This window comes from Canis lupus, chromosome 23 (assembly GCF_048164855.1).
Source record: "Canis lupus baileyi chromosome 23, mCanLup2.hap1, whole genome shotgun sequence".
In the NCBI taxonomy this organism is placed as follows: Eukaryota; Metazoa; Chordata; class Mammalia; order Carnivora; family Canidae; genus Canis; species Canis lupus.
The window spans coordinates 11083841-11102063 of record NC_132860.1 but is presented as its reverse complement, the minus strand read 5'-3'; the positions used below and the strand labels follow the sequence as shown (position 1 = coordinate 11102063).

Below are 18223 nucleotides of genomic sequence, written 5' to 3'. Positions count from 1 at the left end.
TCTTCTATCAAATAGTAGATTCTGGTATCAGATTCCTTCTTCAGATAATCATAATTTCCTTCAGTTGAAAAAAGAGGTTTTGAAAGGATAGGGAATTTGGTGAGGATAAATCTGGAAAGCAGGCTTGGATAAAACATTTTAGGCATGCAAAGGAAACAAGAAGTCTCAGAAACAGGATAAAGAAATCCAGAAAGAGGAAAGAGATTCAAAAGAAAAGGCAAGAACCTTTGTGCTCTTTGTGAACCTTACACAAAGGTTCTTGCCCTGCTATGGACTGAATATTTGTATCCTCCAAAATTCATACGTTGAGCCCGAACCCCATAGGATCTTTATGGAGTCAGTAATCAAGATTAGATGAGGTCATAAGGGTAAAACTCTGATCCAATAGGATCAGTGTTCTTATGAGAAGAAGAAAGCCTAAGCTTTCTTGCTCTTTATCTCCTTCCTTCATATGAGGAAACAAGAAGGCAAATGTCTGTAAGCTAGAGTCCTCACCAGGAAGTGAATCAGCTGGCACCTTGATCTTGGACTTCCCCACCTCTAGAACTAAAAGTGTCTATTGTTTAGGCCATGTCATCTATGGTATTTTGTTATGGCAGCTCAAGCAGACTAATACATGCCTGCTTTATAGTTTTGCCCAGAGGAGCCAATGAATCTCTTTTGAAAAACAATACAAAATCCATCAATACCTAAATTATCAGGATTAGTTTAGAAGGCTACACAAAAGTCAGCTTCCTTCAATTCAATTCAGCCCAGACTCTTGAGACTAGGGGAGTCCAGTACGATTTTCTATCTCTTTCCCACTAAGAGGAAGAAGGCAAGAGAAAAAAGAGAGAAAAGAACATGAGCTCATGGGTCCCTCCTTGTTGTGTGGCATGATAATAAGGTGGTACCTCTAGATAGTGATCAACCTGGTCACTAAACTTTTAGAACATATTTGCCAGGAAGATCTGCTTATAAAGCAAGTATGACAAGTTCAAATGCTAATAATTAGTATATTTGTTTTAAGTACTATGTTCATATAGTAACAATTTACTATAGCAGTGTCCCAGAGTTCAAGGTTTTAGATATTTATGGTATCAATGAAAATTGTTATGGCAAAATCCTGAAAAGTACTATACTTATTAGCACAGATATTATTTTAGAAAAAAAAAAAAAAAACACCACCTTATACTTGGCACTATAGAACATGTGTTTTGCAGAAATAGTTCATAAAGATGTTTATAATTGAAGTTATATACTGAATACAACTTGAGCTATTTCAAGAGAAATAAATTTATTTTTAAAAGTGTTGTTGCAAATCCTTTACATTTATTCAGTACATATAAACTCTGACATAAAATATACTTTTGATAAAGCTACTATTTGCTAATACTGTCAATTATTTCCTGAAAATCAGATTTTTGATATATACCATTAGTTTAAACTAAGGAAAACAAGCCAAAGCTCAGCGCCTTCTCTAAAATACTTAAATATACCTTACCTAGTAAAGAAAATTGTAGCTTCTGCATCTGTAGTTTGGGGTTGAAGAGCATCTCTAACATATTTCAAGTCTTGAATACTTGTAAGTTCTGGTAACCCTGAAGGAATCATCTATAGAAAGGGAAAAAGAGTTTGGGAGTTAAACTTTTTAAAAAGTCTGTTCCCTACCTGTCCCTTAAAAGCTGGCCAAGTAATTACAACTAAAGCAAACAAAATAATCACAGTTTTGAGGAGTTTGTATTTGTGTTCTAGGGACCTAAGTGATTCAGTTATAAATGAGAAAAACTGAGGTCAAGGAAGTCAATTGTTAGAAGTCTCAAAGCCAGTTTATTGAATAAAAGCTGTGAAATCCAGACCTTTAGTCCTGTTTTTATGTCAAGTTTAGTCACAATAATCATAGTGGAGGTTTACTTTTAACTTATTCCACATCCAGAAAAGTACAGAAACCTGAACACAATCAAATTATTATAATTATTTTTTAAAGGTTTTATTTATTTATTCAGGAGACACAGGCTGAGGGAGAAGCTGGCTCCCTGCAGGGAACTCGATTGCGGGCAGAACATGAACCCTAGACCCCAGGATCACGCCCTGAGCTGAAGGCAGACTCTCAACTGCTGAGCCATCTAGGCGTCCCTGAACACATCCAAATTATGTGGATGTGTATATATTAACAAAATATGTTCTAGCATCCCAGATCACTCTCTCAGGATCCTTTTCAGTTACTTTTACTTCTCAACCCCAAGGCAGATGTGACTTATTTTTTGTATTTTAGATAAACGGTGTCTGGCGTATTTTACATAGCAGCTATTTTTGAATATTTTGGTAATATTTCTGACATTTGAAACTACAGTAAATTTTATTCCAAAATATCCTTCTTTAGATATTGAAAGACAGAGCATTAATGTAAATTAATTAAAGGCTTGTAAAAACACAGTTACCAGTGAAAGGAGGTTAAGAAAGAGGTTTGTTTGCTTTCTTATTAAGTTGTAGGCCTGACAGCAGAGGTCCACAAACAACTGGAAACGAATGGTAGGCTTTTCACCCCCATTAATGACATATGCCATATCCGAGGTCAGCACAAAAGGAGCCCGATCCCTATTTTAAAAAAAAGTACACAACACAAAGTATTATTTACAGAAGATATTCAAACAGTGCTGTTATCACATGGTTACTGAACTAAGCTGTCTAAGCCATAGCAATTTCCAACTGGGAAATTTAGTATCGGGCAGGCTTGAATCTGCATTAAAACTTATAAATTTGCATTTTCAGGAAAGCCATCATTTAATCAATCTCACTATTTAGATAAAATATATTTACAAATTTTTTTCCAAGATGGTATTTATACATCTATACACTCAAGTAGAGATCAAACAGTAGTTATGCAGAGAAAAATTTTGTACTCATTGCCATTATACCAATGGGAAAATTTCTAATAGGTACCATTAGCTGGATAAAATATACCTTAATTCATTTCAACAGAGGTTACTACCCACACACATTACCTGTTCTTATCTACCAAATGGTAGTCATCTCTTAGGGTCTTTTTTTATCCCTAGTCATGCTTAATGGGAGCTATAAGGCAATGAACAAGAGGAAAAGAGACAAGATCTGGGACATTAATTTGTTAAAAAAAAAGGCTTTCTTTTAAAATAAATTGTGTACACTAATTAAAATCAATGTTATGCCTAAATCTGTCAAAGAAAGGTTCATCAATATACACATAACATTCTGATCCTATCAAAATAAAGACATTTTTAGCATGTTTGAAATGACTGAACTCAAAATCAATGACCTCTTGAAATAATCTGAATTAAGCAAACCAGAGTTTCAGCTTTCTTGGGAAGAAAAAAATGGACAGAGGAGGGATGCTAAGCTTGTAAAAAGCTGACATTAAAATCGTCAAAAACTTAACCATTATGTGGTAAAGGAGGTCAATTTCTTTTTCAAGTAAAAATTATTGTGGAAACTCTTCCAGATATACACACACATGATAGATGGATAGATACAGATAATCTTATTAATACCTTTTGGAAAGTGATTCCGTGTGGAAATCTGCTTCAGAATTACTTGAAGTACTTCTTTTTGTGTTTTAGAAGTAAGCTCCATGGCAAAGTGGGGCTTGAACTCACAATCCTGAGATCAAGAGTTGCATGCCCTACTGATTGAGCTAGCCAGGTGCCCCCGGGGTACTTCAGTTAAAAAAAAAAAAAAAAAAAAAGTGCCTCTCCTCTCTAGCAACAACAGTAACAATATTAGTACCTTTTGAAGCTACCAAACATCTGTGCATGGCCCAAAAACTTTCCAAAGTCAATGTGAAACATGTGTCCTGTGCTTCGAAGCATTATATTATCATTGTGTCGATCACAGATGCCTAGAACATACGTGGCTACACAGCATCCAGCACAAGAATAAATAAAATTTTCAGACGCCTATAATAAAGATATAAAATTATTTTAGGAAAAAAATTAGTTTCAAAGGAGGCAGGTTATAAAGATTAAAGTAATTCATCACCCTTTGAAGACACTATTGTAATCCAGTTTTCAAAGGCTTATAAACTAGACTATTGTAACAAAAGCCAGTCTTTTGTATTTAAAAAATAAAAACATCTTTCTAAGGGTGGTTCCTGCCCCATCTCGCTAGCTTTTGTCTTCTAACAGGCAGAGATCCTGCTGTTCCCTACTTAGGGTACCTGCTGCTTTTCAACATCTTTTAAGAATCATCTTGGTGGAACTCTACTCCTCACAGACTCTGCTCTTTAGTACAAGTGGTCCCATGGTGACAAAGATTTTTTTTTACTTATAGGGAGGGTATGTATGAAGAAAGTCAGCTTATATCTTTAAACATACAATAATTAATGTGTTTTGTTGACTCTTTATGTGTCGTTTGCAAGTTTCTCAAAGCTAGAGATCTTCTTTCACTTTAGTCTTGCCTGCCCTGGGGATTAAATTACTAACATAGTATCATATAGACGGAAACAGCAAGACTTATATAATGAATATTTTTATCTAAAGCATGTGCATTTAGTTTATTTTCAAGATACTACATTTCTGAATGGAGCAGTCATATGGCTCTGCATGTCCATGTGGTTATTTCATAACTCCCCAGAAATCATTACTAATGATTAGAGCATACATTTACACAGCACTTAACACAAACCAGGCACTACATTACTCTTTCTATACACACACACACACACACACACTTTATGACATACATATTATTATGATTGTCATTTTATGTTTGAGGGAAACTGAAACATAGAAGTTCTTTGCCCAGGATCACACAATTGTTAAGTGGCAGACCCAAGATTCACCCCCAAGCAATGGGACTCCTCTATGTTACTCTCTTTCTTAGTGAAGGACATTAAGAGTCAAAAGCACAAAAGGCACTCAATCTATGATATTCAACAATTATTTTGTGACAAACCACTTTCCCAGAACCACAAAAGAGCCAACATGACCTTAAACAAGTATTGGCTTCTTGCTTTACCCCCACACCACAAGGAAGAAAAGGGAGTGATCTTAAATAGTTTAAAAGATCAACAAAGGACAAAATTCTTCTACCTTTTTAGGTCAACAGATAGCATTTGTATGTATCTATAAATGTGATACATTAATGACTTGACATAAAATGAGCAGGCAAATGATATTAAAACTGAGATCTCTTTACAGTGCTATTTTAAAAGTGTTCTTGTAAAAAAAAACTGTTCTTAAGTATTTCTTAGGCCACTTTCAGATCATTAGAGGCCTTACATCCTAAGAGATTTCTTTTTTTTTTTTGTATATTTTTTTTATTAAAGTTCGATTTGCCAACATATAGCATAAGAGATTTCTCTTTTCCTTTTTCTTCCTATTTTCTTTTCCTTAAGTAAGCTCTACTCTCCTCCCCCTCACATGGGGCTCAAATTCACAATCCCAAGGTCATGGGGCACCTGACTGGCTCAGTTGGTTAAGCATCTAACTCTTGTTTTTGTCTTAGGTCATGATCTCATGGGTGGTATAGGTCATGATCTCATGGGTGGTGGGTGGGATGGAGCCCTGCATTGAGCTTCGTGCTCAGTGGGGAGTATGCTTGAAGATTCTCTCTCTGCCCCTTCCCTCACATGCACTCTCTCTCTAAAATAAGTAAATCTTAAAAAAATAAAAAGAGTCACACATAACCAACTGAGCCACCCAGGTATCCCAAAATTTCCCTTTCCTATCATAGAATTCAAAAGTATGCCAAAACAAAAAAATGGACACCTCTAATAGTAACAGCTACTAACCACAGAATTTACTCTGTGTCGGGTTTTCTAATATGAACTCCTCTAATTCTCACGATAACCTTATGGCACTATTATGTTTTACAGCGATATTATGTACTACAATACCATAATGTATACTATTTTATATTATAGGTCACTGAGGCACAAAAGAGGTTAATAATTTGCCCAAAGCTCAATAGCTGCTGACTTGGAACCTAAGTTCATGCTCTGTCTGGCTCATAATCTTTTCAACTCCACACAATGCACCACTCTCACCCATTTCCATAACTTTTTCCAAGATCTTTGTGAAATATTCTGGGTCATAAAAATACCTGTTTTGCTGGCCTCTAAATTCATGTTTGGAATATTTGAGGGGTAGTTTAGCATTGGTTTCACTCAGATTCCTGTCATTAAATGCACTGTTTAGATAGATAGATAGATAGATAGATAGATAGATAGATAGATAGACAGACAGACAGACAGAATTTTTATTTTATTTTATTTACTTACTTTAGTTAGAGAAAGACAGTTTTCACAACTTAGGTTACATGGCTAGTCACCAGAGTTGGAAAGTGAAAGCACTTATGACTTAGGTAATACATTTTTGACAAAGTTATCTAGAATAAGGAGACTTGCTAATCACCTTTTCATATTCTTCTTCAGAAGGATTGTATTTCCTCAACCACTCTGCAAGTGGTTTATCTTTAAAGGATCCAGTCACACCATATTCCACTTGGATTTTCCTGAGGGTATCCGAAGCAGGAACTAGCTCCACCATACCTTTAACAACAAAACATTAAGCTATGCGAAAATATCTCCCTAGAAGTTAAGCCCTTAAAAAAATTTATACTTTTCAACCTTTGACATAAGACACCATTTAGGAATTATTTTTAAAAAACCAAGTCTGGCAGCCCATGCTAGAAAATTTGAGCAATCAAAATTATTTATTTTCAGAAGTACCCAAAATCTAACAGCTGAATTTGACTTTGAGGTTCCATAGTCTGTACAACCATGTGCTATACACCCCCAAAGAATAACAATTTTAATTACGAACTAGATGATGCTTAGTCAACAAACTTACTCTGATCATGTATTTGGGCAATTATGGAGTGTTTCAAAGTACACTAAGCTCTTTCAAACGGAAGAACGAATTAAGACTGTCCTTGTAATATGTGTATATCGAAAGTATGTGTTTTGTAAACGCCTGGCTGTGCAAATCATTTTTTATTTTCCCTATTTTTTTTTTAAAGATTTTATTCATTTATTCATGAGAGACTCACAGAGAGAGAGGGAGGCAGAGAGAGAAGCAGAGTGAGAAGCAGGCTCCAAGCAGGAAGCCCGATGTGGGACTCCATCCCGGGACTCCAGGATCACACCCTGAGTCAAAGGCAGATGCTCAACTGCTGAGCCACCCAGGCGACCCTATTTTCCCTACTTTTAAAACAAGTATCAAACAAATAAATTATGGGACATCTATATAAGAATATAGTGAATTAGGGATACCTGGGTGGCTCAGCGGTTTAGCGCCTGCCCTTGGTCCAGGGCGTGATCCTGGAGTCCTGGGATCGAGTCTCACATTGGGCTCCCTGCATGGAACCTGCTTCTCCCTCTGCCTGTATCTCTGCCATTCTCTCTCTCTCTCTGTCTCTCATGAATAAACAAATAAATAAAATCTTTAAAAAAAAAGAATATAATGAATTAGATCTTTATGTGCTAATGCTCAAATTTATGTTTTAAATATGAAATCCATATGGAAAACTGTCCTTTTGTGTTTAAAAGAAAGACTAGGGTGCCTGGGTGGCTCAATAAGTTAAGTGTCTGCCTTTGGCTCAGGTCATGATCTTGGGGTCCTGGGATCGAGCCCTGAGCCTGGATCCTCGATCAACGGGAGTCTGCTTCTCCCTCTCCCTCTACCCCTTGCCCCACCCTCCCCAGCCCCCTTTCATAGTCGCTCTCTCTCTCACTCAAATAAATAAAATCTTTTAAAAAAAAGACTATTATATAATATTAGAATATACACAAAACATTCCCAGAAGGCTATGTGATTTAGTTATATTTTGGAAGTAGGAGGCCTTAGATTAAAAATGAAGGTGTGGGAGAAACAAAGATTTATACTTGTCTTTTTTTCTTTTTTAAAAAAGATTTTATTTATTTATTTGACAGAGAGAGCACAAATGCAGGAGAGCAGGAGAGGGAGAAGCAGGTTCCCCGCTGAGCAGGAAGCCTGATGTGGGGCTCAATCCCAGGATCCCAGGACCATGACCTGAGCTGAAGGAGACAATCAACCAACTAAGCCACCCAGGTGCCCCTAAGATTTTTACCTATCAATTTATTCTATTACATGCTACATTTACTATGCACATATATTATTTCTATAATTAAAAAAATATTTTTATGTACTTTCAAAATCAAGGAGATGCACTGGTGTTAAAATAAAAGATATGGACATAGAGATCTGCTTCAGACAAAAGACTAGAAGAAACAAAGCTGGTCAAAGCCTTTGGGCCACCCCAAAAGAAAGTACACAGAGCTAGGTAGTAATTCTAGTAGTTTGGTCACACAATGAACAATGAATTCATTTGGATCTTTTATGTTGTTTTGGCTGCATCATCTAGTTTATAGTTCTCAGTGATATCCTTCTTCAATGAGTACTGGTACCTTGATTCTATGACTATATTTAATCAAATTTCTAATATACATACAAATTTCTAGGTTTTTTTTTATTTTATTTATGATAGTCACACAGAGAGAGAGAGAGAGGGGGGCAGAGACAGAGGCAGAGGGAGAAGCAGGCTCCATGCACCGGGAGCCCGACGTGGGATTAGATCCTGGGTCTCCAGGATTGAGCCCTGGGCCAAAGGCAGGCGCCAAACTGCTGCGCCACCCAGGGATCCCAATTTCTAATTTTATAATCAAATATACATATGTACAAATTATTAGTTGCTAAAACAGTGGAGCAAAGTTCATAAAATATACAATGTCCTACTAGATATTTAAGATATGGTCTGTGCCTTGAGGGAACTTAAAATCAATCCGGGGGATGATATACCAGTAAATGTCTGGTGAATATTTAAAGACAATTGTTGAGTCTGAAAAAGTGAGGGATTACTAGAAACACTGAAATGCTAGTTAAAAACTTAACATAGGATATGGATATGATTTCATTTGAAAAATAAGGATACTTGTGAGATAACACAAATGAAAAACTTAGGCCAGGGCAAGACACAAAGCAAGCATTCAACCATTAGTTAGAAACAACATAAAAAACAAGAGAAGGGATGCCTGAGTGGCTCAGTCAGTTAACTGACTCTTACTTGGTTTTATCTCACATCATGATCTCGCAGTACATTGGGCTCTGGGCTCAGTGCAGAGTCTGCTTCAGATTCTCTCTCCCTCTGCCTCTCCAATAAATAAAATCTTAAACAGGGATCCCTGTTCAGGATCTGAAGCCACAATATTCATCATCACAAAGAAAGATTTGACTTAATTATATGATAGTCTATAAACTGAACTGGAACCGATGGGTAGAAGACACTAGGAGTCAGTTCCAATTCACCAGAATACAAGAAAAAACTCTACAACCATCAGAGCTATGTAAGATAGGACAGACTACCTTTCCTTTAGCACAGGCATTGAGGCATGAAGTGAATGCCAAATATTGGAAGGATGATTAGGTAATTTTTTTTAAAAAAACATTTTTTAAATATTTTATTTATTCATGAGCAACACAGAGAGAGAGACAGAGAGAGGCAGAGACACAGGCAGAGGGAGAAGCAGGCTCCATGCAGGTAGCCCGACATGGGGCTCGATCCCGGGTCTCCAGGATCACGCCCCGGGCTGCAGGCAGTGCCAAACCGCTGCGCCACCGGGGCTGCCCTGATTAGGTAATTTTAGGTAATTAGGTAATTTTTCAGATGACTTTCTAGTATCTAATTAGAATCTGAAAGCATTTCTCATTTCCACCAACTATAACTTTAAAACCATACAGCACTGTCTTAATTCTCTTAGAGCTTTTAGCTTATTAAAGCATTTTCAAATTACTTCATATGTCTTTAATTGCTTCCCTCTAAATATAAACACTACTGTTATTAACATTTTGTAGATGGTAGATCAACTACAAACATTTGTTGAATAAAGTAATGATAAAGGTTACAATTTATTGAGCACCTAATACATACCATATACTGGGATATTTTACATTCATTACCTCTAATTATCACAATATTTCCGGATGTACTGCTTTTATTATTCACACTAAACATATGTGGTAAGGAAGAAAATTTGATAAAACAGTAAGATGAGCCTGTGCTAAAGTAGAAAAAAAATTTTAAACCATTATTTTATATTGCAGAAATAAAAGCAAAGTTGGTTTAACTTAGACATGGCCTTAATTTTAAATCAAAAGCTAAAGACCATAAAGTCCTCATTCAGTCAATTAATGGGCACCTCTGGTTACTGCAAAGCATTTATTAGGGCTACTCAATGAGTTATTTAATTGTGAATAAATCAATAAAGTCACACTAAATTAAAGTAAGAAACAACTGAGATGACAGTGTACCAGCATCAGGACTCACTCAGGAGAGGTATACTCTGAGCTAAGTTCACAGAAAAGAAATAATAAGACACCAAGACAGAACTGACAGACTTACCTCGATCTCTGCCAGTAGAGAGGCATTTGAAAATTACCATCCTCAGATCTAGTCCTTCTTTAAGCCAGATCTTGTCCATAATCTTTATCATCTGTAAAGCTAACATATCTTGCCGAAGATCTTCACCAACCTTGAAATTAAGGAAACAAAATGGAACCTGTACCTTTCCAAAATATTTACTACATTACATATTGTAAAAGGCAGGGGGCGGGGGAAATGGAAAAGAGTGAAGAGTAAGATGAAACACAAGTGCCTTTTATTTTTCTGTAGCATTCCAGAGGAAATGATTTAACTTATTCATGTCTCAGTTTCTTGAACTATATGCTTTTTAAAAGGTTAGATTTAATGGTTTGTGAATCATATTCTATTTTTCAAAGGGGCAAAATGGAGGATCTTTGTCATGATCAAAATATTCCATACCTTGACTATATTGATGCCAATACACTGATTATGATGTTGTTTGCTAGTTTTGCAAGATGTTACATTGAGGGAAACTGGGTAAAGGATACCCAGGATCTCTGTTTAATTTCTTGCAACAGACTATGAATCTACAATTATATCAAACTAAAAATTTACTTAAAAAATTTAAAAAAAAATTTTTTTAAGATTTTATTTATTTATTCATGACACACACACACACACAGAGAGAGAGAGAGAGAGAGAGAGAGAGAGAGAAGCACAGACAAAGGCAGAGGGAGAAGCAGGATCCATGCAAGGAGCCTGATGCGGGACTTGATCCTGGGACTCCGGGATCACGCCCTGGGCCAAAGGCAGGCGCTAAACCGCTGAGCCACCCAGGGATCCCAAAAAATAAAAATTAAAAAGTTAGTCCTCCCAAAATAAATTAATTCTAACTGGAATCATATGTAGTTTTCATTTTATTTTTTTAAATTGGATAAAATAACTTTAAAACTCACAATGATGAGTACATTTTTTGAGATTAGTCAAGAAAATTACCCAAAGAATTAGGGGAGATTAGCCTTAACAAATATTAAAACTTAACATATATAAAATTTCTATATTCGGGATGCCTTGGTAACTAAGCAGTTGAGCGTCTGCCTTCAGCTCAGGGCGTGATGCCGGGGTTCTGGGATTGAGTCTCATATCAGGCATCCTGCGAGGAGCCTGCTTCTCCCACTGCCTATGCCTCTGCCTTTTTTCTGTGTCTCTCATGAATAAATCCTTTAAAAAAATAAATAAAATAAAATTTCTGTATTCAAGCAGATGGTACTGCTATAGGAAAAGGCAAATACATTAGTAAAATAAAGTCCTAAACCAGATTTGAATTATGAGAACTTTATATATATATATACACACACATATAAATATGTTCATAAAGATAGCTTCTCTTGAGCCGTCTTTTATATACATATATATGTGAACCTCCACTAATTGAACTCATTGAATTAACTAAAACTCTCCATTCTTTCTTCAAAATACACAAATCATGACACCACACACAGAACTTTGGTAATAGATTACTCTGTAGTACTCCATGCCTGCTGCTTCCCACAGGTAAGTTCTATGTTTCCAAAAAACCAGTGCCATTGCCCATGGTTTTGCTATGTCACACTGCACAACTCTAGGGGGTACCATTCACATCATAATCTATATGAAAGGCACACTGCCTGCAGTTATGATATGCGTAATCAGCATGGCCATATGTAGTAGCCCTAGCCCAGAAATGCATTTGTTCCAATATCTGTTTGGCAATAATTTATGTCAGCAATAATTTTCCACATAATTATTGAATTTAATTAAATATTAAATAAAATTATATTTGCAATTTGAGAAAAGAATTTTTTAAAAAAGATTTTATTTATTTATTCATGAGAGACACACAGAGAGGGGCAGAGACATAGGAAGAGGGAGAAGCAGGCTCCCTGCAAGGAGCCTGATGTGGGACTCAATCCCGGACCCTGGGATCACGCCCTGAGACACCCAGGTGTCCCGAAAGAAAGAATTTTTGAATTACCCTTTAAAAGCAAAGTAATCTTGGGATGACTGGGTGGCTCAGTCAGTGAAGTGTCTGCCTTCAGCTCAGGTCATAATCCCAGGAATCGAGCCCCACATTGGGCTCCCTGCTCAGCAGAGAGTCCACTTGTTCCTCATCCTCTGTCTCTCCCTCTACCTCCACATCCCACTCATGCTCTCTCCATACCTTCTCTTCCTCAAATAAATAAAATCTTAAAAAATAAATAAAAAGAAAGTAACCTTATTTTGCTCACCTTAAACATGACATTAATTTCTTCCCCCATTGGATCAGCATTCACCATTGTTACTTTTAGGGGCACAGCATTAGAACTGAAGAAGGAACAGGACTACAAATACAACATGTTATGCATTAGAAAGATAATATTGGAATAAAAATGGCTTTAAGACTTTTCTGTCCTAAGTATTTCTTCTATCACTTGTTCATCTGAATTATGGCAAATGAAATAACATGTGTGAACTGCTTTTTAGATCATCTAGCAGATAAAAGATATTTAAAAATACTTTTTGAAACTTAAACATAGCATGAGTAAAATATCATCTATTACTCTCTAGACAGAAGCAAATCCTTAAAAACTTGAGACAAAAATTATTAAAAGTTTGAGCTTTAAAAGTGTTACTATAATTCCTCGTCACAGCACAAAACTTCGTATAATCTTACCTTTCCTCTAAAGGAGTATGATCTAGGATGAGATCTCTACTTATAAGAGTACTTTATGATACTCTTATAATTAATAATTAGCCATGCAATAACATAGTGACACTAAATTTTAAAATTTCATTAGCAAAGATCTTATTTTAAAGTGAAACTAGTTCAAAAAACTAATTTCAGACAGACCAATAAAGGGAAACAACAAACAAATCCAAGGAGAAAATGTGACGGCCCCGGCCCCTGCCAATGACCCATAACTCAGGTACCCACTGTTAAATTTCAGTGAAGAGTAGCCATATGTCAACTTCAAAAGAGATCAAACCTGAGACTCCTTTATGGATACTTGTATCCTACCCTTTAAAAACCACGAACACTAATGCATGAATTAATTGGTTGCTTTATCTGAATTCATTAAGAGAAAATCCACTATGTATAACTACTGGCCCAGTTTGAAGTATAATTACTCAGTGCTGATGATTATTCAACTCTTTTTTGATGCTCTAGAAAGTGTTATAAACCTATAAAGAATCTCTCCGGGATCCCTGGGTGGTGCAACGGTTTGGCGCCTGCCTTTGGCCCAGGCGCGATCCTGGAGACCCGGGATCGAATCCCACATCGGGCTCCCTGCATGGAGCCTGCTTCTCCCTCTGCCTATGTCTCTGCCTCTCTCTCTCTCTGTGACTATCATGAATAAATAAAATCTTAAAAAAAAAAAAAAAAAAGAATCTCTCCAGTTGTTCGCATAGGAGAAAAGAAAATGCTATCTGTGCCTGGAATCACAACATAAGCCACCAAGGTAGCTATTATAACCATGGTAAAAAATAATTTATTTTGAGACACCAAATAACTTTATATTGCTTTCTCTTTCAGAAACTATGATTAAGTAAAAATATACTGAGGTAAATATGGATCTTACACAGACATCCATAAATACTTATAACCAACCTATGCAGATGTTATCCTCATCTGCCGTAGGTGTATCAGCTCATCTCCTTTCTTCCTACAAATTTTTCCTACAAATTATTTTGAAATGTAATATGAATTTATTAGTATTTTATATGTCACCTTAATATTTAATTCTTTTGCAACAAGACTTGGATTGAGAGGAAGACGGCATTTATTTCTCAGAAAAAACGACTGTACTCGTTCCATACTTCTTTGGAGGACGACCTAGGAAAAGAGAGTGATACTGTGGGTACATAATGAAAATGAAGACCTGTTTTTAAGACAAAAAAATTATGATGTGGACCAACGCAATTTTTAAAATGTAACAAATTTTTTAAATAAAATAAAAACAAGTTGTTGCTAAACAGTTAATTTTTACTATAAAAATAGAATTAGAATGGGCAAAGGCTTACACACATGGGAGGGTGAGTGCATATGGCCTACTTAACATATTTAAAACTCTCTAATAGTCAAATAAAAAAACAAAACTCTCTAATAGTCAAATAAATAGAAATTAAACAGAAAGGAGATGCAATTTTTCATCTAACAGATTAAAAATTAAAGGTAACACCCAGTCCTAGCAACAGGGCAGGAAAAAATACTTTCATAACCTATTGGTGGAGAAAAAGATATAACTAAAAATACATACAGTTCTTGACTCAGCTATTTCACCTATACGAATATCCTATGAGGAAATACTAGCAAAGGGGCCAAAACTTATACACTATAGTTCACTGTAGGACTGGAAAAAAAAAACTGTCTAAACAACCTACACGGAGGTAATGGTTCACAATTTATTCTACAATACGTGGTAATATTATGTACCCATTAAGAAATACCATGGACTTTCTTCAGAGAGTTAGAACAAATTATTTTAAGATTTGTGTGGAATCAGAAAAGACCCCGAATAGCCAGGGGAATTTTAAAAAAGAAAACCATATCTGGGGGTATCACAATGCCAGATTTCCGGTTGTACTACAAAGCTGTGGTCATCAAGACAGTGTGGTACTGGCACAAAAACAGACACATAGATCAATGGAACAGAATAGAGAACCCAGAAGTGGACCCTGAACTTTATGGTCAACTAATACTCGATAAAGGAGGAAAGACTATCCATTGGAAGAAAGACAGTCTCTTCAATAAATGGTGCTGGGAAAATTGGACATCCACATGCAGAAGAATGAAACTAGACCACTCTCTTTCACCATACACAAAGATAAACTCAAAATGGATGAAAGATCTAATTGTGAGACAAGATTCCATCAAAATCCTAGAGAAGAACACAGGCAACACCCTTTTTGAACTCGGCCACAGTAACTTCTTGCAAGATACATCCACGAAGGCAAAAGAAACAAAAGCAAAAATGAACTATTGGGACTTCATCAAGATAAGAAGCTTTTGCACAGCAAAGGATACAGTCAACAAAACTAAAAGACAACCTACAGAATGGGAGAAGATATTTGCAAATGACCTATCAGATAAAGGGCTAGTTTCCAAGATCTATAAAGAACTTCTTAAACTCAACACCAAAGAAATAAACAATGCAATCATGAAATGGGCAAAAGACATGAAGAGAAATCTCACAGAGGAAGACATAGACATGGCCAACAAGCACATGAGAAAATGCTCCACATCACTTGCCACCAGGGAAATACAAATCAAAACCACAATGAGATACCACCTCACACCAGTGAGAATGGGGAAAATTAACAAAGCAGGAAACCACAAATGTTGGAGAGGATGCGGAAAAAAGGGAACCCTCCTGCACTGTTGGTGGGAATGTGAACGGGTGCAGCCACTCTGGAAAACTGTGTGGAGGTTCCTCAAAGAGTTAAAAATAGACCTGCCCTACGACCCAGCAATTGCACTGTTGGGGATTTACCCCAAAGATACAGATGCAATGAAATGCTGGGATACCTGCACCCCGATGTTTATAGCAGCAATGTCCACAATAGCCAAACTGTGGAAGGAGCCTCAGTGTCCATCGAAAGATGAATGGATAAAGAAGATGTGGTTTATGTATATAATGGAATATTACTCAGCTATTAGAAATGACAAATACCCACCATTTGCTTCAACGTGGATGGAACTGGAGGGTCTTATGCTGAGTGAAGGAAGTCAGTCGGAGAAGGACAAACATTATATGTTCTCATTCATTTGGGGAATATAAATAATAGTGAAAGGGAATATAAGGGAAGGGAGAAGAAATGTGTGGGAAATATCAGAAAGGGAGACAGAACGTAAAGACTGCTAACTCTGGGAAACGAACTAGGGGTGGTAGAAGGGGAGGAGGGCGGGGGGTGGGAGTGAATGGGTGATGGACACTGGCGGTTATTCTGTATGCTGGTAAATTGAACACCAATAAAAAAATAAATTAAAATGCCAAAAAAAAAAAAAGAAATATGGAGTGTAATTGTATGTCTTGATACAAATTCTCTAAGATGAAGTAAAAATTTTATATATAAAAAAAATATAAATATAAATAAAATTGCTGAAAGAAATTAAAGATCTAGATGAAAAGACACCATGTCCAATGAATTAGAAGACTTAATATTATTAAGATTGCAGTATTTTCCAAATTTATCTACAGGTTCAATGCAATTTCTTTTTTTTTTTTAAGATCTTATTTACTTATTTATTTATTTGTTTGTTTGTTTGACAGAGAGAGAGAGAGAGAGAGAGAGAGTGTGGGAGCGCACAAGCAGGGAGAGCGGCAGAGGGAGAGAGAGAAGCAGGATCCCCACTGAGCAGGGAGCCCAACTCGGGGCTTGATCCTAGTACCTGAGTCATCCCTGCCCTGAGCCATCCCACCCAGGCACCCCACAGACTCAACATAATTCTTTTTTTTTTTTTTAAACATAATTCTTATCAAAGTTCCAACTTCCTTTTTGCAGAAATGTGTAAGATGGTCCTAAAACTCACACGAAATTGCAAAGGACTTTTGAATAGCCCAAAAAAACCTCTTGAAAAAGAACAAAGTTGGAGAACTCATACTTTGATTTCAAAACTTAATACAAAACTACAATAATGAAAACAATATGGCTTACCTAATCTTATAAATCAATGGAAGAGAATTCAAAGTCCAAAAATAAACCTACATGTCTATGATCAACTGATTTTCATCAAAGGTGCCAAGATCATTCATGGGAAAGAATAGTCTCTTCAAAAAATAGTGCTGAGATGTTTTGAAGATGCTGCTCAAAGGAAAAAGCAGTTCCGGTAAAGGAGGGGGAAAGTGTGGAGTTGCCTCTGGGAGTGACAGTTCTGACAAGAAGTCTCAGGGTTCCAAAAGTGGTGGCAGATACATTCTGTATGAAAAATATGGGAAAATCATGGAAGCTATGGAGAAGTTAAAGTATAGAATGAGATTAAATACAGTGGCTGCACATTATAGTGAAGATAAAGCCAGGCAAGGGGGTGACTTGGGTTGGAGGACCAGAGGTTCCACAGTGGGACCATTTCATGAAGCAGCATTTGCCTTGCCTGTAAGTGGGCTAGATAAGCCTTGTGTTTACAGATCCTCCAGTTAAGATAAATTTTGGCTACTTTATCATTATGAAGGGAGGAAATTGTATGAAAAACTGGCAAAACAACAAATGGTGCTAAGACAACTTTATAATCATATGTAAAAGAATGAAGCTGAATCCTTACCTCAAAGCATATTAAAAAAAATACTCAAAATGGATCAAAGACTTATATAAGAGCAAAACTATAAAACTCCTAAAAGAAAACATAGGTGTTTATCTTTGTGACCTTGGATTTGACAATAAATTCTTAGACATCAAATGCACAAGCAACAAAAGGAAAAATAAACTTCAAAAAATTAGTAATTTGTGCATCAAAGGACACTTGAGGAAATAAAAAGATAATTCAAAGAATGGGAGAAAATACAAATAGTATCTTTGATAAGGGTCTAATATTCCAAATATATAAAGAACAATTCAACAACAATAAAAAACCAATCAAAAAAACAAAAAACAAACAAAAAACCCAAAAAAACTTAGAAACTTCTCCAAAGAAAATATACAAAAGGCAGTAACAAAAACATAAAAATGTGTTCAAAATCATTAATCAGCAACACCTGGGTGGCTCAGTGGTTGAGTGTCTGCCTTTGGCTCAGGGACTGATCCTGGGGTCCTGGGATTGAGTCCCACATGAGGCTCCCAGTGTAGGGCCTGTTTTCCCTCTCTGTGCCTCTGATGAATAAATAAAATCTTTTAAAAAAATCATTACTCATTAGGGAAATGCAAGTCAAAACCA

The 18223-nt window shown here is 36.3% G+C and overlaps 1 protein-coding gene and 1 pseudogene across 5 annotated transcripts in view; one reads left to right on the top strand and one right to left on the bottom strand.

The window, feature by feature from the left end:
* PIK3C2A (phosphatidylinositol-4-phosphate 3-kinase catalytic subunit type 2 alpha) overlaps positions 1-18223 on the bottom strand; it is a 173745-nt gene that overhangs the window by 10217 nt on the left and 145305 nt on the right. For all 5 annotated transcript variants that reach the window (XM_072793894.1, XM_072793893.1, XM_072793897.1 and 2 more), the window contains 7 exons: positions 14084-14188; positions 12603-12695; positions 10375-10504; positions 6369-6505; positions 3742-3911; positions 2421-2577; positions 1484-1593 (listed from right to left, as the gene is read on the bottom strand). In XM_072793894.1, the coding sequence (XP_072649995.1) occupies positions 1484-1593; positions 2421-2577; positions 3742-3911; positions 6369-6505; positions 10375-10504; positions 12603-12695; positions 14084-14188 (902 nt within the window). The remainder of the gene's footprint in view (positions 1-1483; positions 1594-2420; positions 2578-3741; positions 3912-6368; positions 6506-10374; positions 10505-12602; positions 12696-14083; positions 14189-18223) is intronic.
* LOC140614731 (peptidyl-prolyl cis-trans isomerase NIMA-interacting 4 pseudogene) lies at positions 17155-17493 on the top strand (annotated as a pseudogene).